The sequence below is a fragment of the Sciurus vulgaris genome, assembly GCF_902686455.1.
Source record: "Sciurus vulgaris genome assembly, chromosome: 14".
Lineage (NCBI taxonomy): Eukaryota > Metazoa > Chordata > Mammalia > Rodentia > Sciuridae > Sciurus > Sciurus vulgaris.
Genome location: NC_136475.1, coordinates 1,518,813 through 1,542,441, shown reverse-complemented (window position 1 = coordinate 1,542,441; position 23,629 = coordinate 1,518,813). Strand labels below are relative to the sequence as shown.

Below are 23,629 nucleotides of genomic sequence, written 5' to 3'. Positions count from 1 at the left end.
TCCATTGATCTCCACAACCTCGGGACCAAGTGTGACTGACCCCTGTCTTACTGGTGGGAAGAGGGAGGCACAGGAAGGCCCAGGCTCTCCCAAGGTCACTCCGTTCAGGGGCAGGGCTGGGGTTTAAACCCTCTGTTGTCAGTAACAACCAGCAGGGCTATCACCTAAGGAGCACCTCCCGGGTGTCCGGGGCTTCTCTGCACAGCAAGGCTGTGACAGACCTCAATGCTCTCCAGTTACGCCTTCTAGAGGGGCAGAACTGGGGGCTGCAGGAACAGGGTGAGAGCACTTCAGGGTCTCTCCAAGACTGGGGGGCTAGAGCCAAGCTCCCCACTCCTCTCTCTGACTCCTGCACGGTTCTGGGCCTCAGTTTCCCAATGCCCCAGCCTCTGTGCTGCTGGCTCCCCTGCAGTGGGGGGTGGAGGGGTTGTTGTGGGGCCAGGGGAGCCCTTGCTCTCCACAGTGACGCCCTTGATGTCGCGGCTCCTGGATTTCAGTGGGAGATGGATGCTGCGTGCGGAGAGTCGGCGCTGCCTCTCGCTCACGCGAGGCCAGCGCCAGCGCCCCAGGGCAGCGAAGCCCCGCGGTGGCTTGGGGCAGGACCACGTGCTCCGGGTAGTTGTGCGGGAGCAGACCGTCCTCCCGGGGAGCGGGGGCGGGGAGGGCGCGCAGAGGAGGCAGGTCTGGCAGGAGGGATGGGGTGGGGGAGGCCGAGAGCGCGCGGACAAAGGAGGCGGCCGGCAGCCCAGCTGTTTTGAAAAATGCTTCCTGTTTCTTTAGAGGCGCTCGCGGCCCCGCGGCGGGCTGGGGCGGCGGCGGGAGCTGCCTCCTCTCCGGGCGGTGCTCACTGATCTCGCGAACTGGCTTCTGTATAAACCGAGGCTAAACAAACACAGACGGAGCGCAGCGGGCGTTCCGCAGAGTGCCGGCCAGGCGGCCGCGGCTCGGGAGGGCACTCTGAGCGCTCCGGGAACGCGCGGCCCGGCGGCCTCGCGGAGCCGGCGGCGCAGCTGCCCGGAGGGGCGGGGGAGGCGGGGAGGCGGCGGGGGAGGGGAGCGCGACCGACTCCGGGCGCGGAGCGGCGCCGGGCAGAGCCGCGCGGCGTGCAGGGCGAGCGCGGCGGGCGCGCGTCCCGGGAGCCCCACGCCCTGTCTCGCGCGCTGCCCGCACCATGAAGCACCTCCCGGTCCTCGAGGACGGGCCGTGGAAGACCGTGTGCGTGAAGGAGCTGAACGGCCTCAAGAAGCTAAAGCGGAAAGGCAAGGAGCCGGCGCGGCGCGCGAACGGCTATAAAACTTTCCGATTGGACTTGGAAGCTCCGGAGCCCCGCGCCGCCGCCACCCACGGGCTGCAGGACCGGACCCAGAGGCTGCAGCCGGTCCCGGTGCCCAACCCGGTGCCAGCCGCAGTGGCGCCGGCCATTCCCCCAGGTGGGGGCGCGGATACTGGCGGGGAGCGCAGGGGCGCCCGAGCGCCCGAGGTTTCTGACGCGCGGAAACGCGGCTTCGCTCTGGGCGCAGTGGCGCCGGGACTCCCCACGCCGCCGCCGCCGCCGCCGCCTCCAGTGCCCCAGGGCCAGGCACCTGGGGGTCCCGAGACGCAGCCTTTTCGGGAGCCCGGCCTGCGTCCCCGCATCTTGCTCTGCGCACCGCCTGCGCGCCCGGCACTGTCTGCACCCCCAGCGCCCCCGGCGCCCTCGGCGCCCGCGGACTCCTCGGTGCGCCCTGCGCCCCCCACGCGCCCAGGGGAAAGTTCCTACTCCTCAATTTCACACGTAATTTACAATAACCACCCAGATTCTTCTGCGTCGCCTAGGAAACGGCCTGGCGAAGCGACCGCCGCCTCCTCGGAGATCAAAGCCCTGCAGCAGACCCGGAGGCTCCTGGCGAACGCCCGGGAGCGGACGCGGGTGCACACCATCAGCGCAGCCTTCGAAGCGCTCAGGAAGCAGGTACCCACTCTTACGCAGCCACGGGGCGCCGTGGACCCTGAGGAGTGGGCGGGTGGGGGTCGGAGGGTTACTGGCAGCGAGGGGTGTGTTTGAGCCGCAACTGTTCCGGAACCCAAGCAGGCTTGGGCATTCGGCGTTGGTTTGGATCTTAGTTCACAAAGTGGATGTTGGCGATCCCTTGCCCACTGTCCTGGCTCACTGGTGACCCTGTCCACAGCTGACTTCAGCCAGCAGAGCGATCACTTCTGTGAGCAAGGATGAGTCTCCCGGAATGGCCCTGGTGTGGTGGGGAACAGAGTTGGGGGATGTGGGAATCTGTCTCCGGCACCGCAGGGGAAGACGACCCTTCCCCTCCGGGAAGTTGGCATGATTGGGGTCTTGGCCTTGGTTGGTGGGTGAGGACCAGAGCAGTACAGGGTGCGGTCCTTGGTTACGGGGGAGGTCGGCAGCCCCGAGTCAGCCCCGAGTCAGCCTCTAGCTTTCAGCAGAAATGCCCTGTCTGCAGGGCTTGCGTCTGGGCCCACACCCTGGCCTGGCGTCCTTAGGGGCCACAAGCCCCGCTGCCCCTCCCCAGGGGCATCTTCAGGAACTGCTAGTGGGACCCCTCCAGGAGTTTCCTCCTGCCTCTGCCCTTCGTGGCCTGGAGGAGCTGGGCTTGCAGAGGGCACGGGCTGCTTGCGTGTTCTCTCCAGGGGATCTTGGGAACTAGGTTTGGGTGAGTCTGGGGCACCAGCGCCCTTAGCAGAGAGTGCTCTTGAGAGCCGGGGAGACCTTAGCCCAGAGCTGCCTGTGGAGGACAGTTGGCAATCCCACATTTCCCTTTCAGACGAAGCTGATACTGCCTTGGGCCTCTAGGCTTCTCATTCTTCTTGAGAAGGGGGATGCAGGAAAGGGGTGGTAGGTCCCCCGACCCCACCGCCATCATGGGAAGCCTTGGGTGGATGTGGCTGGTTTCATGGGTGAGGTTTTTTGCTTGCTCTGAATCTAACTTGCTGTTTGAGTCTAGAAAAATTATTCAACCTCTCTGGATTTTAGCCAACCACAAAACATTTCAGAAACATCTTTTGGGATCACACTCTCCTCTTCCTCCTGTGGGCAGGGTGATGCCTGCCATTGGTCCAGGGAGAGGACACTGAACCTTCCCGTAGAAAAGGGGCTCTGTGACTTCTGAACCAGTCTTGTTTGAGTTCACAAGAGATGTTTGGTCAGTGAGCTGGGGTGGGAGTCAGGTGGCCATCACAGACCAGGCGGGGCCAGCGCCTGGAGCACACCCGCTGGGACCCTGGGCAGTGGCCAGTGGAGCTGCCAGCCCAGTCCTGGGCTCTGTGCCTGAGTGCCTGGGTCAAACAGCGGCTCGGGGTGTCCTGCAGTCTATTCCCCAGGGTGGAAGGGCGGGGCTGCCACCTGCCCACCTTGTAGCTGGGAAGCCTCTCCTGGCAGAAGCTGCAAGCCCAGGGTCCCACCCCCGGTGAAAAGTCAGTGGGTGTCCTGAGGCCTTACCCCCCCCCGCGGCCTCTTCCTGGGGGGAGGACAGCCATGCCCTTGTGTATCCTGTCGCTTTGCCTTGGTCCTGTCCTTGCACTCTTTTCCATGAGAAATTCCACCATATCTGATTTTTTTTTTTTTTTTTTTTTTTTTAGACTGGGGATTGAACCCAGGGTGCTCCTCCACTGAGCTACATCTCCAGTCCTTTTTATTTTTTATTTTGAGTCAGAGTCTTAGTAAGTTGCTGAGGCTGGCCTTGAACTTGTGATCCTCCTGCCTCAGCCTCCTGAGCTGCTGGGATCACAGTTGTGTGCCACTATGTGCAGCTACCATCTTATCCAATCTTACCGCCTGTCAGGTCAGCCCATTTTATGTAAAGAAAAGCTGAGGCCAGGAGAAGGAAGGAGACTTCTCTGGAACACCTGGTGGGTTGGGGAAGATGGCAGGGTTTCGGGAATGCCCCGAGGGCCAGCCGTCAGGGTCAAGGGCCTCCCAGGTGCACAGTGCCCTGGGCTGACTGAGATGAGAGTGTGAACCCGGCTTCCTCACCTGCAGGCCTCCTGGAGAAGCTCTGTAGAGAGGATCAGGTTCGGCCCCACAGCAGAGCGGTGGCCTGTGCCCTCTCGGGGAGCATGCGTGTACACACAGGTAGTGGTGCACACCTGTGTGCGTGTTCCTTACGTGCCCCCGAAGCATGTGCGAGCACAGCTGCAGCAGTGCCTGCTCCAGCCCCTTCTGCTTATGGCCGCCATTCTGACCTTCCCAGAAAGACCATCTGACTGGGGTGGACCCCACCCTGTAGTCTGAGGAGACAGAAGTAGAGCCAGGCTCCTTGGGCCAACCCCTCCGTGTCTCCACAACACCAGCACTGGCCTGACGGGAGGTCCTGGGCCTCAGGAGCTCCTTCCTTTCGTGGCCTCGGGGTCCCGCCTGCAGGGCACCCGCCACCTTACCGGTCCAGTGGGTGGGGCCCCCGTCAGTAGGCTCAGACCCAGTTTCAGAAACAGACCTGAAGGCAGGGAAGTTTGGAGGTGGCTCTGCTGGAAGGGGGTCCTTGGCTGACGTGCCCCCACCTGGGCTCTGGGTTTCCTGTTTCGGTGGAAGAGCACTGGCCTGGGAGTCCAGGTGGCCTTGGAGCTGGCCTCCACCGCAGGTTCCCTGTGTGGCTGTGGGTGAGTCGCTTTTCCTCTCTGGGCTCCGACAGACTGCAGCAAGGGCTCCCCACTCACCGCTGACAGCCGTGCGGACGTCAGCGGACGGTTCTCAGGTGCTCCCTCCGCGGGCCCGAGTGGGCACCTTGCCTGTGCGGGTCACTTAGCGAACAGGCACTGCTGCCTGCACGCCCACCCTGTGCCCTTGCACCGTGGCCACCGAGGCCAGTAGACTCCGTGAGCGGCCAGGTCTGGCAGCCTTTCCATCCCAGGTGACCTGCTCCTCGCTGGCATGCCCTTCTCCAGAATTCAGCAGGTGCCTCCTTGGCACCACAGTTGTGGCCTGCGGAGCCTGTGCCCTGCTCTGCTCCTCCGTCTGCCCCAGGCCTCCGAGTGGCCCACCTTGGCACAGGGAGGCCCAATGGGCTCCTGGTTGTTATGGTGTGCTCCCCGTCCAACCAGGAAGGGCGCCAGCACGGTCGGCTTTGGGGCTGCAGGCAGAGTGAGGAGGGGAGGCCTCGGCCTAGGCTGCGGGTTTGGGGAAGATCAGGCCGTGTGACCAGCCCACTCCAGTTGAAGGCCATGTGTGCACAGCAGGGCTGGTGACGTGCCCCCAGCCAGGTGGAAGAGTGGAGGGAAAGGCCAGCCTTGTTTCGTGGGGAAGGGAGGGCCAGGCTTGAGCCTCCGGTCAGACCTAGGGCTCCCAGCTGTGCCCGCTGCTGGGCACCTGGCCTGCCTGCGGATGTCCACTCTCCCTCACGGAGGAATGGCAGCAAGCACTCACAGCCAGGACCCTCAGGAGCTGCCTCAGTCACCAAGGGGGGCCAAGCCAGGGGCCTGGACTACCTCCCCTGCTGTCTCTAGGGGTCCTTACCGAGTGACCACAGGGCCTGGGGATAGTGACCCCAGCTCAGCACCTCCCTCACTTCCAAGTTCCACGGGGGAGGGGGACACCCCTTCAGGCAGTGGGGGACAGGTCTGCTTGCAGGGGCTCCATAGGTGGGCGAGGGTGACGGGGGTTTCCCCTCACCAGGGGCCTGCCTGCCAAGCCTGCCTGCCCCTCCTCGCCTGTTGTTCCCTGTCTGCAGGGCTGCCTTTCCTCTGTCCAGGTGGGGACACTTACAGAGCAGGCGCGCTAATTGCCTAGGGTCGGGAGTGACCAGCGCCTGGCCCCGGGCTGCCTGACTCTGGGCAGTAGCTCTCAACCACTTTGCCCTGGGTTGGTGGCTGGCGTTGCTGCTCAGGGCTGTGCAGGAGGTTGGCAGAAGTCTGAAAGGACTGTTGAGCAGTCAGGGACCTGCAGGGTTCTGGGGAGAGTGCTGCCCCCCAGGAACTGAGTGCAGGCACCCAGAAGACCACTGGTGCCTGACGTCAGAGGCATCGGGCTCTGGAACCCCGTGACCCCGGGCAGGTGCCTGCTCTGGGTGCCAGTCAGATAGGCGTGGGCTCCTTCTGGGCCTCACCTGGTGATAGGGGCCCAGTGTCTCATCCGTTTCCCGTGTGCAGGTGGGACTTCGGTCTCACTTGGGGGCAGGTTGTAAATGGAGTGATCCTACCTGTGAATAGCTGCCAGAATCACCAGAGCTCAAGTCGTGCTTTCTTCTGGTCAGACCTGAGCTGGACAGGGCCAGGTGGCAGTGACAAATCTGGGACATGCTGGCCCAGCACTGGGCATGGGCCCCACATCGACCTTGACCTCACCTGTTGCTCTGTGGTCCAGCAGTGACCCTGGGTTGCGGCCCTTGGATCCCCCTCCAGAAGCCCAGCTGCTCGGGGGCCCCGGGGCGCAGAGCGGGCTTTCTAACGGAAGCTCCCGGGTGTCACAGGGCTGCGCCTGGTCCCCGCTGCTCCCGCGCCCCACGACCCAGGCAGGCACCACCTCCCGGGGTAAGGAGCAGCAGAGGTGCCGGGCTGGCCCCGGGGACCCCTTCCCTGCCCAGGACTGCGGGTCTTGTTTATTTGTTCAAGCTGATAAAGCCGGATTTTCTGGACTCGGGCCGGGAACAAGCAAAGCACATTGTTCTGCCAGCTTTTCTTGGATGGGCTTGGAGCTGCGTCCAGGGCTGGGAGGGGTTGCCGGGGAGTTGGCCTTCCCTCTGTCGCCTCCCTCCCCACCCGGGTTTCCTCCTTGCAGGGTCCCCCAGGGCTCGGCCTGGCGAGCGCCGCCAAGTCCAGGCTCCAGAGTCCTGCTGTTCACCCTCTGGGTAGTGCCACTTAGGGACCTTCTGTGGCTCCAGCTGAGGTGACTTGCTGATGGCTGCCAGACCTCACTCTGTGCGGGGTCCCAATCGCCCTGCTCCTGCGAGGGCAGACCCGTCTGCAGCGGGACTCAGAGCCAGGCGGGGACGGTCACGCCACTTGCCCAGAGTCTGCACTTGGCCACGCGAGAGCCAAGATTGGCCCCAGGTGTGTGCAGTGGCTCTTCCTCGTCAGGGACGGAAGGTTTCAAGCCCAGTTCAGAGCATCCCGGGGCCACCTGGTGAAGATGGAGGGGCGTTCGCTGGTCCCCCATCTCCTCGTCCGGGCAGCCCTGGTGCGGGCGCCTGGGCTCTGCAGACTCGGCCTCCCCGACTCACAGGGCACTGAGCCCCAGAGCCCCAGGCCTGTAGATCAGGGCAGACGGTGCCATCAGAGCACAGCGGAGGGCCGGGCCCTTCGTGGCGTGTGCAGACGTGGCCAGGGCCAGCCAGAGTGCTCCTGGACGGTGCGGGGCTGGAAGTGGGTCCCCGTGAGGTCACCGTCCTGTTCAGGCTTCACCCCCGGGGCCTGAGTGGGGGTCTTTATCCTCGGCACTGCTGAGAGTTTGGAGCGGTGGGCGTTTCACCCCCGGTGCATGTTCGGGGGTCCCCTGGCCACTCCAGCTCCACCAGCCCCTGTGGGGACAGCCAGCGGCGTCTCTAGATGTTGTCAGTTACCCCTCGAGGGACAGAGTCCTCCCTGGCTGGGCCCTGCTGTGGGCCGGGTGGATGGAGGTGCGGGAGCCCCTGTGCTGGGCGGGAACTTCCAGCCTTTGGGGAAGCCATGCTCGGTGGGACTGGCAGGTCCCCTGTTTGGACACCGGGTGGGGACGCCCCCGTACTGCCCTCCGTTCAGCTTGCCGGGTCTCCAGCTCTTCCCTCACGCGGCACACACGTGAGCCCATGTCCACGCCACAGTGGGAGCTCAGAAGCCCCGCGTCTTCCCCAGGCAGACCCCTCTGCCGTCAGTAGTCACTGACGGTGCTGAGACTTGACACCTGTGCGCAGCCGTTTGGGGGCTGTCAGTGTTTACTGTGCGCCTGGCTTTGTCATGGCTGGCAGCACCCCAGGTCCAGGGGGCGAGTTCACAAAGAAAAAGTAATCACACCACGCACGTGCCTTTCCTGCTGAGCAGGGGCACTGTCCACAGGATGGCCCCCGTGCCCAGGTGTTCATCTCTGCTCTGACCTTGTACTGTTGCTCTTGAGCATGTTCTTGGAGGGCGGGAGTCAAGCTGTTAATCTTCAGATCTTCAAGTGTCCAGAAAGATGAGTTTGCTGGAGGAATGGACGGATGGAAGGTCAGCACCGGACGACATCCGTCCTCTGGGAGACTTCAGAGCTGTCTGGGGGACCCGCAGTGCTTCCCTTCAGACTGGCAGGGGCAGGTGCCAAGCCTGTGTCCCCCCTGCAAAATGGGGATGCAGAGGTACCCCAGGGCTCGTGAGCGCCTGAGCCAAGACACACAGCACAGTGGAGAGTCGGGCAGAGGCTCGGAGGCACCAGCCAGGTCCCCTCCTCTGCTGAGCCAGGCCAAGGTGGGCGGCACCCGGGGCAGCCGCGCCAGCCCTCCTCACTCCCCCGCACCCCCAGGTGCCGTGCTACTCCTACGGGCAGAAGCTGTCCAAACTGGCCATCCTGAGGATCGCCTGCAACTACATCCTGTCGCTGGCGCGCCTGGCGGACCTGGACTACAGCGCAGACCACAGCAACCTCAGCTTCTCCGAGTGTGTGCAGCGCTGCACCCGCACCCTGCAGGCCGAGGGGCGCGCCAAGAAGCGCAAGGTAGGCAGCCTGGGGGGCGTGGGGCAGGGGCCCGGGTGTCGAGGCCGGCGTTCTTTCCTCACGTGAGGCAGATGGTGCACCTCTGAAGCTCCTGTGACTTGGGTGCATGGTCCTGAGCTTCCGGCGGCCCTGCCGGAAGCCAGTTGCTGGGGAGGAGAGTCCCCGCGGCAGGTCACTTCGACTCTGGGAGTGTGACTTGACCTGTGGGTGTCTGAGGTTGTGTGTTTAGGCCAGTGGTATCTATCCATGCTGTCTAGAGACTGGCCGTGCTGCCCCAGCTGGGAGGCTACAAGGTGACCAGCGTGCAGTCATGGTTTCTGTGCAGCTCCGTGGACAGTCGGTTAGACCCGCCACAGGTTGGCGAGGACGGCACAGCGTGGCCTGTCCTGGGGGCCTGGGAAGGCCAGGGAGAGGGACCCTGCCCTCAGGAGCTCTGCAGCAAGTGCTAGTGGAAGTGCTGTTTGGGCCGTGGGGTCAACTAGGAGGCCACCAGGCAGATGCAGCGGGGAACAGCATTGAGGCAGAGGGAACGGCCTGCGCAGGGTCTGATGTGTTGGGAATCTGCAGGAGGAGGGCAGTGGGCAAGCTCTGGTTTCCCAGATGACCCAGGCTCTTGGCCATCTGGATCCTGTTCCCCTGTGCTGAAGGAGGTCAGAGAGTGGACCCAGTCTATCTGGGTCAGGGAGGAGACGCCCAGCAGCCCTGGGAACATGCAGGAGTCCTTCTGTTGACCTGTCCTGCCCCTGGGCCCTTCAGACAGGCTCTTGTGGAGTCCCCACGTTTCCAGAGGCCTCTGGGCCCCAGCCGGGAAGCCCTCAGGGACTCCCAGGCCGCCAGCCACCCCATGGCTGTCCCTGGAGGTAAGTCAGGTTGCATTCCTGAGAGTGACTTAACGTGGGCTGACTGGAGAGGTGCCCTGTCAGGTGGGCGGGAGAGGAAGCCCACTGCCATCACGCCTTTCCTCTGGAGAGTGACCCAGGAACGCAGGCACAGCCCTGGCCTTCAGACCTGGCAGCGCTGTGGACTGGCAGCAGGGCAGTGCGGCGGCCTCTCTCCCCGCCCCTCCCCCTGCCCCGGTCCCTGGGCTGCAGCCGTGGGGTCCTGGGTGGGAGGAGGCTGGATGACCCAGTGAGGGAAGATGCCCAGCAGAGCTGGGCCTGGCTGCGCTGCCGTCGCCGCAGATCAGGCCCGCGGTGCACACCAGGAGGCCGGGTGGTGGCTCCTTGCATCAGCAGTCCTAGCTTTGGTCCTAGCGGTTGGGATCCACTTCCCAGCCCCTGCCGCCTCCTTGTTCTCCACGGGATGTCGGGAACGCTCAGTGCGGCCACCCTGCAGATGAGGAGGGCCCTCCGAAGAGTGGTGGGTGTCAGCAGGAAAGGGCCCGTGTGTGTCCCTCGCTGCGGGCCACGGCCCGGCCCCGCTGCTCTCCAGGCCTCTAGGCCTGCCCAGACCTCGGGTGGGACAGGTCCAGTGTCCGGCTGCCCAGGGCACCTTCCCACCGTGGCATGCTTGGAGCCCTGGCGGTGAATGGCCACTACGTCCCTGCCCTGGAGTGGCCCTCGGGCCTGGGTGGGGGCAGGGCAGGCCAGGGCTGGACAGCAAGTGGCCTAGGGGCTGGGGCCCCAAGGTGCGTGCCCAGCCTGTGGGCATCTTCAGCTGGGGGCCAGCAGGTCAGCTCGGTCACGCCAGGTCTCCCGTTCCCGGCTGCTCTCCTTGGTGACGTGGCCGAGCCCTCAGGTGCTGTAGGTTTGGTGCTGGGGACCGGCCAGGTGGGGATTGGTGGCACGTTGGTTTTGGGAGCCAGGGGTCGGCATCAAGGTCGCCTGAGGGCCTGCACCGTCTGCACTGAACCTGGGCCCTGCCCCTCTGTGGACTGTCCCCTGAGTGTGGGCGGCGGAAGCCCCAGGGGCCCTGCCCTGGCTTTGTCCCCTCCCTCCAGCGCGGGCTCTGCTTCCACAGGGCGAGGAGCTGCTCAGGATGCTGTCCACGGCCCTGACCGGGGGTGGGCTGCCTGGCTGCCTCTTGCTGGCCTCAGCCCCTCTCTGCCTAGGGACAGGCCTGTCTCTTCTCTTGCGCCACCATGACCGTGCGCGTGGATCCGAGGTCCCATACGGGGTCCACTGCCCTGAGGAGGCAGACGCGGGACACCCGGGGCCGGGACCAGCAGGGCTTCCCCATGTACCTCTTTGATCCTCCTCCAGCCTCCCAGCAGGGATGGCGGGACCAAGGCTGGGAGGCGGCAGTGTGGGAGCGTGCCCGGGTCACCCAGCCAGCCAGGTGCGGACCTGCGACCCACGTGGACGTGGTGGGCAGGGGACTGGTCTCCTCTGCAAAACCCTATGGGCTGAGTCCTTGAGCTCAACACCACGTGCTCTCAACGCAGCTGAGGAGGGGTGGGGTGGCCACCGCCCTGTCCCTCTGGCCATAAAACAGGCGCCATGCACAGCCTGGCCTGCAGCCGTGGTCTGGCTGGAGGGCCGGGTGGGGCTTGGCCAGGAGCTCAGTTGAGCAGAGCTGCTCGGGACCCTCCCCGGGGGTGGGCTGAGGGGTAGAGGCTGCTGTAGGTCAGGTCTCCACCCTTCTCCCCAGGTGCTGGGTGCGAGTGGGGGCCCAGAGTCCCGTGGACTTGGGGATGTGGGTGGCCCTCTGCGGCCCCAGCTCACCCCTCCTGGGAGGATGGAACCCAGGAGCAGCTCTTGAGCCAGGATTGCACGCCGACTTGGTAGCAGCATGCCCAGGATGTGGGAGACGGCTGCCTGTGGGTGGTGGACAGAGCCCTGTTTCTGTTCAGTTCTCCGCTGTGCTCTGGGGACATGAATGTGCACCAGAGAGGCCTCTGCAAAATCGTGGTGAGTGGCAGAGCTGTGGATTCAGATGCCTGGACCAGCACAGTCTCAGCACTGGCACTTCTTGCTGTGTGACTTGGGCCTGTTATCTGACCTCTCTGATTCCAGGCCTCTCATCTGTGAAGTCAGGACCTGTACATAAACCTTCCTTGCCACATTACGGGAAGGCTTGAAGGAGATCCACACCAAGAGGGGCTGGGGAGTCTCCGAGGATTTTAGTCCAACGGAGCGCTTCAGGCAGGGCCCCGGGAGGGGCGGGCCCTCGGGGAACAGGTGCTGACCAGCCAGGAGGCAGTGAGGCCCGCGTGCTGAGTGGAGGCTCCCTCTCCCTGGCACTGCACCCTCACTGTGCCCTGCCTGTTAGGTGGGGCCAGTGTGCTGCCATCCCCCGCCCGGGTCCGAGTGTGCGTTGGCTCGTCGCTCAGTCCTCAGCAGACGCGGGCTGCGTGGTGTGTCCGCTGTGGTGGGCGTCTCCTGGGGTGACCTGCACCCTGTCGCACCACCCACACGTCAGGACGTGCCCCCGCTTTGCACAGAAGGGACTCTGAGAACAAGACGGGGACAGTGAGGCCAGGCCTGAGGCCCAGCTGGAGGCAGTCTGGTCTCCTGGGCTCTGGCTGTCCCGCCTTGGCGGTCCCCTGCAGGCTGCCCGCCCCCCGGCAGCCTGTGCCCCGAGGTCCCCGCATGTGCCCGCTCTCATGCGAGCAGCCCAGGCGGCACAGAGGCTGGGGGCTCGGCCGCTGGAGGCGCAGCCCCTGGGCGGGGGCGTTGGCACTGTGGGCTGGGCGGCCGGCAGGCCTGACACCGGGCAGTGGCGGCCTGGGCCGCAGCTGGGGCCTGGCTCGCGCGGGGCCTGTGGTTTTGATTAGCGGAGAGGCGGCTGCCGGGGCTGGGAGCTCGCGGAACACGGCCCCGCCCCCCGCGGCCCAGACTCCAGATGTTCCAGCGCTGGCGGGGAAGGCGAGCTGGCGCCACGGAGGGCAGAGGGCAGGGAAAGCACGCGAGCTGGAAGCCCGGGCCTCCGCCGCCGCGGCCTTGGCCGCCCGCCCGGGCCTGTGCTGGCACATTCCCCGGCTCTCCCGGCCATCTGTTCCCAGAAAGCCGTCCAGGGCCGTCGTCACTCAGCATCCAGCAGCGCGAGCAGCTGGTCGGGAGCGGCAGGGAGAAGCGGGCAAAAGGTCCTTTGTGGGAGGCCGAGCCGAGCCGGCGCCTCCCCGCCCCGGGCCGCTCTGCCCCGCGTGCTTCCTCCTCTCCTCGCGCCAGGTGTGACTTCTTCCTCCTCGGGTGCCAAGGCCACCTCCTTAGTCCTGCTGCTCGCTGCCCTGGAGCTGCCCACCTGGGATGTCCTCAGGCCTGGGCTGGAGGGGCGCCGCTGGGTGGAAGCAGCGCGGCGGTGGGCCGGGGCACCCGGCGCCCTGGCTCCCGCAGGGCCAGGTGCCCCCGCCGGCGCCCGGGAGCAGCTGCCTGCAGCATGACACCCAGCCTTTTTTAAGAACCGGCTGCTGTCGCTGCCGCCAGCTCTGGGAGATGTCTGCCTGGAATCTGGGCACCTCCTGGGCAGCCGTGGGCCGCCTGTCCTGGCCGCGGGGTCCTGGGCAGGGCTGGCAGCTGGGAGCCCGCCTGAGGGTGGAAGGAGAGAGGCTGGGAGCCGCGAGGAGGGGCTCGGGCGCCAGGTGGAGAGGTCCTGGTGCCTGAGGTGGGTGGGCTCCCGCCTCCCTGCCTCTTGCCCAGCCCCACCCCCGCCTGCAGGAAGCGCCCGGGCGCAGGCCCAGCATCTCCCGCCCGCCCTCTGCCACCTCCCGGTCCACCTGGAGACCCAGCAGCTCCGCAGGTCCGACCTTTATGTTTACCACGACTTCAGGCCCAGGGTCTTGCCGCCTGGGACCTGAGTGGCTGCTGGGCATGGTCTGCATAGGGTCTCAGCAGTGCCCTGGGGCTGGTGGCCTAGCCCCAGGGTCCTAACCTCCTGGGCCCTGTCTGCTCCTTGGGGCTGCCCGGCGGTCCTGCGGCTGTCCAGGGGTCCGTGGCTCAGAGCACGTGGACCGTGAGCTCACTCTGCCTTCTACGCCTGCTGCCTGAGAAGCTGGTCTTCTCCAGGAGGACCTGGGAGAGGAGTGGCCGCAACCTCCAGACCCCTGGGGCAGTGTGGGGCTGGCCTAGTGACAGGAAGTTGTGTCCTGGTCCTAAGGTTTTCAGGGACACAGTGGTGAAAGGACAGGGCTGCTGCCCCAGAGCCTGGAGCCCATGCCTGGCGTGGTGGGAGGCCGGCTGCCCTGGTCCTCCCGCAGGCCGGAGGGTGAGTCCTCTAAATGCCAGGTAGCTGTCCGTTCCTGCAGGGCCTTCCTGCTCTGCCCCGGATGCAGGCCACTGGGGCCCCTGCCAGGGCCAGGGCCACTGGGCCCCCAGAGCCCATCCGAAGCTCTGCTGAAGGGCTCCCGCCTCATCCCCTGCCGGGACCCCCGAGTTCCCCACAGCCAGGGAATGGGGCCAGACTCCTCGGGACACCGGACGGCCCCCCAGCACCCTGCCCCAGCTGGCCACTCCTCGTGTCCCAGTTTACCCTCAGGCTGCTTGGAGGTCCTGCCCGAAGGGGCTATTTTGGGCCTCTGTGCTCAGCCGGGACTGTCTGTCTGGCGAAGTCCTGCTGGTGCTGGAAGGCACAGCTCCTCCTGGAAGCCCTCGCTGACCCTGCCCTGCTCCCTCCCCAGCAGCGCGAGGCCAGCCTGGAGGGGCTCGGGTGCACTGGGCAGCCTGGCGTGAGACGCAGCCCCCGCGAGCTCGCTGGGCGTCCTGATGGCGTCCTGGGGTTCTCGCGTGCGCGCTGCAGGTGGCACTGCCCGCCCGGGGCTCAGTGCAGGCGACTCTTGCCCTGCTGCAGCCCACGGCTAGGGCTGACCGTCCTTGTGCTGAAGGCAAGGCCGGAGAGTTCCCAGGGCACCCTGCGTGTCTCTTGTTCCCTTGAATTAACAAGAAAAGCCATGTGTTCCCAGTAACAGAAACCTGGGGCAAGGGCTGGGGATATAGCTCAGTTGGTAGAGTGCTTGCCTTGCAAACACAGTCCCTGGGTTCGATTCCCCAGCACCGCCCAAAAAAAAAAAAAAAAAAAGTGACAGCAGCCGACTACCAGGGCCCACACCTCTGGTGCAGAAGTCTGGGCCCCGAGGCCTCAGGCTTCTCCTGCCCACTGCCTCTTGACGGCACAGTGGCTGCCATGGTACCAGCACTTCATCCTCAAGGAACATCCAGAGTCGAGTGGGGCCGTGAGAAAAGTTGCTTCTCACCAGGCGTGTGTCCTGCACAGGTATCGCTGTCTTCCCTGAAGAAGGGCTGCTGCCTTTGAACCTGAGAGAAACAGCTGGCCCTGGAGGGCGGGCCGATGCGACAGGCGCTGGTCTTCCCACCTTGCCGGTGGCTCAGTGCCAGCGCAGCTGCGGGGTCCGCCAGCCTCGTCCCCTGCCAGCTCTGGCCTCTGCACTGTGCCCTGGTCGCACAGTGCTTGTGCTGTGGGTGTCCTGAGTCCTCCCGCACCTCCAGGGCCTGCTGGTTACCAGGCACACAGGGCTGGCCACCGCCTCCCCTTGTCCCCTGCCTCAAAGGCCAGGTCTGAACTGCTGGGTTGTCCTACGGGGGGGTCCCCGTGGCCTCGGGTGCAGCTTTCGTGGCGAGGCGGCTCCAGGGACAGCTGCCAGCCAGCATGGCAGGGGCTGCCGGAGGGCGCTGGCCATTGGCATGGCAGGCAGAGGGACCGTGGGCGCACTCCCCGCTGGTGACTTACAGAGTGGACACCAGACCGGGCTGCCCTGCCCTGAGCGTTCGGCCCTCAGACGGCCTGGGGTCTGTCCCCACTGCCTGCGGGGGAACCTGCAGGTCCGTGTGCGCCAGGAAGTGAGCCACGTGGCATCCTCAGGAAATGGCCTCAGCCTGAGCCCCAGCCCGCTCGCTCTGTCCCCAGGTGCGAGGACCTGGAGGCTGGTGGGGCAGGCGAGGGGAGTCACCGCAGAGATTCAGCAGGAAGGGACGCGGGAGGAGTCGGGACCCCCTCCCAGCTCGGGCCGGGTGTGGGGCTGGAGCGACCCTCGCTGCCGTCCTGCCCCTGGGCAGTGGAGGTGCAGGTGCCGGTGGCCTGGGGCCCTGCCCCACTCCACTCCCAGCACAGAGGGCCCAGCCGCGGCCCTCAGCCCAGCACCGTCCGAGGACCTGCGCCTTCCAGCGGGGGGTTTCTCCGTGTGTCCCTCTCTGACCCTGAGCTTTGACCACGTCCCTTGGCCTCAGTCAGTGAGCCGTGTGGCTCCGGGCGGGCCCCGTGCACAGTTGGGCCTGGGTCAGTGTGCTCCCTGGAGCGGCCTCTGCCCGCAGAGGACAGGAGACTCCCCAGCACTGATGCCCTGGTGCTTTCAGCTCCTCCTTCAGGCTGGGCCACAGGCTGCCCCTGGGCAGCTTCCAGCCTCCAGCTGTGACCGCCCACCTTGCAGCACTGGCCAGGTAGGTCTTGCTTGAGTAGATGGATGCCCCAAGCCAACGCCCCAGGTCACTCAGGCTCTGGCCAGGACTGTGGAAATCTTAGCTGCCCGGCCTCCAAGGCCCCCCAGGGTGGACACTGCGTGGTCCTCAATTCACTCGTGTCCCTTCCCTCTGCAAGGGCAGCCAACTCCAGCTGCCCATGGTGTCTAGGCCAGGCCAGGCGGGAGGCCTGGGCAGGGGCTGGGCCTGCCTGCTTTCTGTGCCCTGGGAAGTTTGGGGGCCGGAATCCCAGGCCTCTGCAGGTGCTGGCCCCCAGAGGACATGTGACAACAGACCTGTCGGATGCTTAGGCGCGTGTAAGAAACCACTCGGGCTTGAGACCAGGCCGCTCCACTCCCACTGACCCCCTGCCTGAGTGGGGGCCTCCTGCTGCGAGCTGCAGAGGCCCGGGTCTTCTGCTCGTCTGCTTGCTCTGTACTCGACACGCTACCTATGTGCGTGCCTGTCTAGCAGCTTTTGGAGGTACGGTGGGGCTGGGGTGTGGCTCAGTGGTGAGAGCTTGCCTGGCCAATGCGAGGCCTGGGTTCCGCCCGCACTGCACAAAAGCAAAGCAGAGAGACCTGATGGAGAGCGGATGACTGGATGGCCTTCAGTGTGTCCACAGCTACGAGCAGCCGTCACCACAGCCTGCCTCAGGACTTCCCATCAGCCTGAGAAAGAAGCCCACACTTCCGCCCCTCCCCAGGTGCTGGCGTCCTACACCCTCCAGGAGGACGGGGCTGTGCGCATGGCTTGTCCTGGCTGTCCTTGCTCTGCGTGTTGTTTACAGCTCGCCCACGCTGCAGCATGCATCAGTGCCCTGTTCCTTTTTATGGCCAAATAATATTCCACGGTATGGATATACCACACTTAGTTTACCCCTCACTGGGCACCATCTATCTCCTTTTAAAACCCATGTTTATGTTTTATTTATTTTTGTACTGGGAATTTAACCCACTGAGGGGCTCTTAACCCCTGAGCCACATTCCCAGCCCTTTATGTCTTTATTTTGAGGCAGGGTCTTGCTGAGTTGCTGAGGGCCTTGCTAAGTTGCTGAGGGTGGCTTTGAATTCGCAGTCCTCCTGCCTCAGCCTCCTGAGCTACTGGGATTACAGTTGTGTGCCACCGTGCCCAGCTTAAAACTGTACTTATGTTTTAAAAAAGACTTGGTGAAAGGCTGGTTGGTGAAGGAGGGTCCTGTTCTGTGGAAACCGGAGCCAGGCTGCTCACCGCACACCAGGTCCTGCAGGGGGACAATGGTCATCCATGTGTCCGCAGTGGACCCTGGAGGTGGATGCTACTGCTGTGCCCGTTTTGAGGATGAGAAACGGAGGTTGATTGGAGAGACCGGCCAGCCTGCCCAGGCCCACAGCTGCCTGGGGCCACGATGGCCCCGGCACGAAGCCAGAGAAGTCTTCAGGGCCTGGGCGCAGCCCCGCGGTGGGCCACTTCCCCGCCTGCGTGGGCCTTGGGGTCTGCCCAGCAGGCTGCCAGCAGAGCAGCAGCAAGAGCCCCCGAGCCCATGGAGACCCGCCCTAGCTCGCCCTCCCCACTTTTCCATCAGGTTTTAGTCTTGAGACGTCGTCCTTTGAGATTTGCCTGCTCAACTAGGAGCCCAGGCCACGGGGTGTCCCCAGTATGCACGGGGCTGTTCCCAGACTGCTTCAGCCAGAAAGCACCCAGCGTGAGGCGTGGGGAGCTCGGCGGAGTGTGTCCTGAGGGTGAGGCAGAGCTGAAAGGTCGGGGGCCTGGATTGTGGAAGGGCGGGGCTGGAAGGTTGGGGACCTGGATTGTGGAAGGGCGGGGCTGGAAGGTTGGGGACCTGGATTGTGGAAGGTCGGGACCTGGATTGTGGAAGGGCGGGGCTGGAAGGTCGGGGACCTGGATTGTGGAAGGGCGGGGCTGGAATGTTGGGGACCTGAATTGTGGAAGGTCGGGACCTGGATTGTGGAAGGGCGGGGCTGAAAGGTCGGGGGGGACCTGGATTGTGGAAGGGCGGGGCTGGAATGTTGGGGACCTGAATTGTGGAAGGTCGGGACCTGGATTGTGGAAGGGCGGGGCTGAAAGGTGGGGGGGGGGACCTGGATTGTGGAAGGGCGGGGCTGGAAGGTCGGGGACCTGGATTGTGGAAGGTCGGGACCTGGATTGTGGAAGGTCGGGACCTGGATTGTGGAAGGGTGGGGCTGGAAGGTCGGGGACCTGGATTGTGGAAGGTCGGGACCTGGATTGTGGAAGGGCGGGGCTGGAAGGTCGGGACCTGGAAGGCAGGTGAAATGGGTTTTTAATGCCCACAAAGTGGTGACATTGCCCTGCGGGGCACAGAAGGTGGAGAGGAACGGCACACTTACACCCAGAGACCGGTGAGCCCTCGGGTGGCCAGTGGTCAGCGGCACACAGACAGCACGACTTTCGCAACACTCCATCCATCAGGCAGTGACCAGGCCTCCCCGGGACAGGTGTCTGCAGCCTGGCCCAAGTCCACCTGAGGGAGGAGGGACAGGCCCAGGGGGGTGGAGGGTGCCCTGGCCCAGCCAGGCTGGCAGGGCGCTGCCCCTGGTGAGTGGAGGAGGGTGCGTGTCGATCCCGTGTGGCTTTGCGGGGCCCACTGTCCGTCCATGGCGCTAGGGGGGCTGAGGGCCTCCTGCGTGTCCTCCTGGCAGGACTCTGCGGACCCGCTCCTGTGCTGACGCCCTGACTTCCCCAGGTGGGGCCCCGTCTGGGGGCCAGGCCTCCCCAGATCCCTGGCTGTGCTCTGCAGTTCGCCCTGGGCGTCGCCGTTCCGCTTACCCAAAGCTGTGCGGGCAGGGAATCCCTGCACAGAGGGGGCGGCTGCCGAGGTCGCCCAGCAGGCGACGTGCTGACAAGTCCTGGGGCTGAGGCCCGCGTGTTCCTCCGGTCACGCCCGTTGGCCCCGGGCTCCCTGGGTGGATGACGACGCGGTGCTGGTGATGCGGGTCCCGGGCTGGTGGCCCATCCCTCCCGGTGGTGCCCTGGCTGCAGCGGGGTCTGCGTCCACCAGGGCTCCCGTTGGCCAGCCTCCCACTCCTGCCCAGACCATGGGGCTGGAGGCGAGAGAGCCATCCCCCGGCTTTCCTTTCTGCCTCTTCATCCTCCTCCTCAGACTCGGAATGGGGAGCAGATTCCTCCGGGGCCTCTGGCCCGCCCGACTCTTTCTCTGCTCCCAGGCTCTGGCCGCAGGGGCGGCGGAGCACTGATCCGGGCTCCTGCCTGATCCGGTGCTTCCAGCTGCCGGCACTAACGCCCTGAGCCCGCGGTGCTCACTTGGGCGCTGACCTGAGACTCGCCGAGCTCTTGGGTGCTGGCAGAGGCCAACTGCAGGCCCCTGGCGGTTTGCTGGCTGCGTAGGACTCTAACCAGGCAAGCTGTATCCTGAGGGACCCAGGGTGTCCTTTCCCCTGTTCCAGTGGACTCCTGCCGGCCATGGCCTCCCCAGAGGCCTGCAGCCCAGAGGCAGCCCTGACCTTTCCTCCTGTCCCTTCTTGGTGGCGAGACACACCCTCTGGTCCATTTTCTCAAGAGCAGTGCCGAGGTCAACGGCAGGGAGGAGACTTGCAGGTCAGCGCCAGCAGGGAGCAGAGGTCTGACCCAGCTGCTGCCCACACTCAGCCCACGGGCGCTCAGGTGCCCCAGGTCCTCACTGGAGGGACCCAGTAGGGCTCCAGGTCCTCCTCAGATCTGTCCCTCTGCCCCCACTCCTCGGACTCCGTACCTCTCTGTTGGGCTCCACGGGCCAGGCTTCGTTTCTACTACTTGAAGAAAGTTGGAAAGTCTCGACCTGCCTCAGCTGAGGCATTTAATGGACGGGACGAGGAGACTGAGGCTCAGAGGTGTTAAGTGACTTGGCTCCTGATGTATGCTCTCATCTGAACAGTGTGGCCACTGCCCTGGGGCCTGCAGAGGAGCCCCACCAGCTGGGCAGCACAGGCCCGACCCGGGATCCTGGGCAGCACGGCTGGTGCTGAGCACCCGGGGCTCCGGCTCCTTTCGCCCAAACCAACACGCTGTGTTCAGGGAAGCTGGGCCAGAGTGGGGAGGGGCAGGGTGTGCTCTTGGGGCTGCGTCCTGGCCCAGACCCAGTCCACACTCGCCCCAAGGAGCAGTCCCCTTCCGGTCACGTGAGGCCCCATTCCCTCCCAGGCTGAGGACTGAGCACAAGTCCTGCGGCCTCGGCACCTGGCGTGGGTCCCTGGAGGTGCCTCTAACAGCTGGTCGTGTCTTCCAGGAGTGATGGCGGGCTAGCTGGGACGCCGCCGCAGCCTCTCCCCAGGATGAGAAGGTGGACGCCCCAGGCCAGCCCCGGGTCTCTGTAGGATGCAGGGGCCCAGCCCGCCATGCCTCCTGGGGCCGTCCAGGCTGGGCAGCCTGCCCCGCCCTCCTGCCCTCCTGGCCATGTGGTCACCACGCACTTTGCCCTCTGCTTGCGGGAGGACCCGCCCTCCTCTGCCTCAGGTCCTGAAGTCGGCGCAAGGCTGCAGAAGTTCATTGCCAAAGATTCAAAAGAGACGCTGGACACCATGGGGTTGAAGCCCAGCAGCGGAAGGCCACACAGGGGCTCCGTGGCCTTCAGCCTTCCTGTTGCCAGAGCCTACCCATCTCAAGCCAAAGATGAGCCTCAACCCCACCAGGAGCCTGTGGACGAGAGGGACAGGGTGGCCCTCGAGAGCACTTGGCCGTGGGCTGGCAGGAGCAGGAGGAGCCTTCCTGGGACTGAGAGGGAGGCAGGGAGGTGGTGGCCCGAAGTCCCTGCCCCTGGCTGTCCCCCAGCTGGCCACCCCGCCTCTGGCCCTGGGCCCCAGGTTTCCCTCTGGAACCTGAACATCCAGGGAGGGGCTGGGTGGGAGGTGGCATGTCCCAGCTGGGGACTCGCCCCCGGGCCACCTGCCTAGGATGGTACACACTGGTGGCCTTGCCACCTCCCCGGGTTTCCCTCACACTGGGCAACAAGGTGGCAGCCCGCAGAGGTCAGTGTCCTGTGGTGGGCCGGGCCGGAGGGCAGAGGAGGACGGGACCAGGGCGACAGCCGTGCGGGCTGGTGCCCAGGCCAGGGCCAGCGCCTCCCGGGCTCACAGGCCAAAGCTGCTCACATCTGTGCTCAGCCATCTGCTTCAAATTGAAGTAAAACCCAACGTGTAAAGAAAACTCCCACCGTGCTTGTGCCGAGGAGTCTGTGGGCGCCGCGGCCGGGAGGTTGGGGTGGGGCTGGCCACCCCGAGGCGGGGTGCCCAGGGCAGAGGGCGGGAGGCCTGACCAGTGCGAGGACCCAGCTGGTGGCCTCAGAGCTTCCGAGTGGGCCTTGGCTCACCCCACTTCAGAGCTGAGGAAGCCGAGGCCCAGCGAGCCTAGCCGGTGCGTGCCTGCGCCCACACCCTTGGGGTGGCCTGACATAGGGACGGTGAAAGCCCACGGGAGGGGAGGGGAAGCAGGGAGGACACAAGGAAGGACTGCCGGAGGGCCAGGTGCTGGCGTGCAGCCCCGGCAGGGCCCTTGCTGGAAGTCCGGCTGCTCCTGAGGGCCTCCTGCGGGAATGCTGTGTGCTCCTCTGCTCTGGTCATCGGGGACAGGCCGCAGGGGTCGAGAGCCTTCCCAGGGGCCCACAGGGACACCCAGCCCTCTGCCCCCAGCCCACAAAACCACAAAGGACCGCCTCGGAGTGGAGCTGCCCCGCAGGCCAGCTTCCCCAGAGTTCCATTGCTGGGCGCACCGTGCTGCTTCCTGTCGGGCCTGGGGAGGTCCCTGAGAGGGCTGCATCCGGCAGCTGGTGGCCACCCCCTCGCACTCCGTGCCCGCCTGCCCTGGGGCCCACCTGCCCCTACCTTGCCATACCCCGAGCTCTGCGCCCCAGCCTTACCCAGGTGACTCCGCCCTCACTGTTTGCCCTTGTCCCAGCCAGGGGAGGCCGCTGGGCAGGTCCCAGGGGCCACAGGGGCTGTACTGGCAGCCGCAGGCATGCTCAGCCCCTCCTGCCCAGGGCTGGCCAGTCCTGGGCAGACATCAGTTTTGCTTCTTCTGTTAGGACAGGCATCTGCAGCGTCAGCCATGCTCACCTGCTAGGGGCTGGGCAAGGGCCCCACTGGCCCCCTTCTCCTTGGCAGCGTCCTGGCCACAGAAGGGTCACTGCCAGCAGCCAGGGGACTGTACCGAGGTTCCTGCACGGCCCCCTCTGCTGCCCACATCCACGCCGCCTTCTGCCCCAGCGAGGCCTGGAGGGCCCTACTCAGAGCCCTGCAGCTCTCACCCTCCTCTGTGTCCCCCTTGGTCCCCAGGACCCAGCAGACTGCCTCCCCTGAGCCAGGCTCCCTGGGGAACCCAGATGGGTAAGTACTGATGTTTACCATCTGTGGACGCAGGTCTGATCTCCGGATGCAGAATGGATTCCTAAGGGAGAAGATTGGGTTCATTCATCTCCAAATTCTCCAAAGGACCTTGCTGTTTGGTCTCGCTTTGGTACTAGGCATTGAACTCTGGGACACTCGGCCACCCGCAAAACGACCTTGCGAAGCGTGTGTGTTGGGTTTTGCTGTTGAATGATGAATTAAAGAATGGAAACTATGGGAATTCACTCATTTGGGGGTTTTCTTTCTTCCACAAATGTTACCAAGTATCTAATTTCAAGACCCAGAGGAAAGGCCAGCCAGGTGACCTTGGAGAAGTCAAAGGGAGAATTCCCGGCAGGGCGTTCTGCTCTCTGTGGCTGCGCTTTGAGAACGCACCTCCGCAAAGGATGGTGGCCTGGCTCCCTAGGAGACGCCGCCTGCCCCTGGGCGGCCCTGCAGATGCCTGCGCCTCGGTGACATTGTGGGCGGAGGGTGGCTTTCTGCCCAGGGGCCCCCTGCTGCCGAATCCTCCCAGGCGTGGGCGCTGCACAGTGTGGCAGTGAGTTCCTGCTGCCATGCTGGTCTCCTGCCTCCTGGGGCCCCACCGTGGGGACGTGGCCAGGGTCCCAGGGGTCTGGGCGCCTTTGTTGCTCTGGGCTGTGCAGCTGCCTCCTGGCCTCCGGTCTCCGAGGCCCATGCGGTGGTCTTCTAGGCCCCCCTGGCCATGGCCTCTGCCTCCTGTCGCGATGGGCTCCCTGGCTCCCGGGGCAGCTCTGTGTCCTCCAGCACAGAACCGGGGAGGACAGTCGCAGTGACTGAGGCACAGGCCTAGGGCTCGCCTTCCTTTTCTCATACGAACACGGCAGCTCTACCTGCCCACGTGGAGTCCCAAGCTAAGCGGGCGGGCACCCGCCCAGGGCCCTGAGGACCAGGGACTGGCATCCCCAGAGCTCTGGCTTTAGACTCCCCGGAGTACCCATCCCTCAGTGGATCGGCCCTCTCTGCCCTCTGCTGCAGGGAACGCCAAGCCCACTGCCGAGGCCCCTGGTGCAAGGCGGAGGTGTGTGGAGGGTCCTGCTCTCCATGGGCTTTGCCAACGTCCACGCCCATGGAGTGGGGCAGCCGGAGGCCCAGGGCACGTCCGCCCTCTCCGCTCCCCTCTGGCATCTCCCTGAGCGGCATTTCTGGGCAGCGCCTTGCCCCCGGTGGGTCTCCCGTGGGTGTTCAAAGCCTGTCCTCTTCATTCTGACACCCTCCCTGGTCGCCACCACACCTAGGCCTGTGAGGGGCGTCAGCCAGTGGACGGCTGAGGGGGCCAGAGTGGCCAGTGGACAGCGTGA

At 65.3% G+C, this 23,629-nt stretch overlaps 1 protein-coding gene across 2 annotated transcripts; it reads left to right on the top strand.

Moving 5' to 3' along the window:
- The first annotated feature begins 1,046 nt into the window (after positions 1 to 1,046).
- On the top strand, positions 1,047 to 21,194 carry ATOH8 (atonal bHLH transcription factor 8). 2 transcript variants are annotated; one of them, XM_079111277.1, is made up of 3 exons: positions 1,047 to 1,951; positions 8,417 to 8,608; positions 20,198 to 21,188. In XM_079111277.1, exons 1-3 carry the CDS (start codon positions 1,172 to 1,174, stop codon positions 20,201 to 20,203), a joined length of 978 nt encoding a protein of 325 aa, XP_078967403.1. In that variant the 5' UTR covers positions 1,047 to 1,171; the 3' UTR covers positions 20,204 to 21,188. The 2 variants fall into 2 exon arrangements, with proteins under 2 accessions (XP_078967403.1, XP_078967404.1); XM_079111278.1 differs by lacking the exon at positions 8,417 to 8,608 and having other exon boundaries at positions 20,198 to 21,194.
- Positions 21,195 to 23,629: the final 2,435 nt, after the last annotated feature.

Excerpts from the sequence above, each read along its gene's own strand:
- ATOH8 (XM_079111277.1), top strand. The coding sequence starts at position 1,172 with ATGAAGCACCTCCCGGTCCTCGAGGACGGGCCGTGGAAGACCGTGTGC. Across the intron at positions 1,952-8,416 it reads TCGAAGCGCTCAGGAAGCAG|GTGCCGTGCTACTCCTACGG; the intron begins GTACCCACTCTT and ends CCGCACCCCCAG.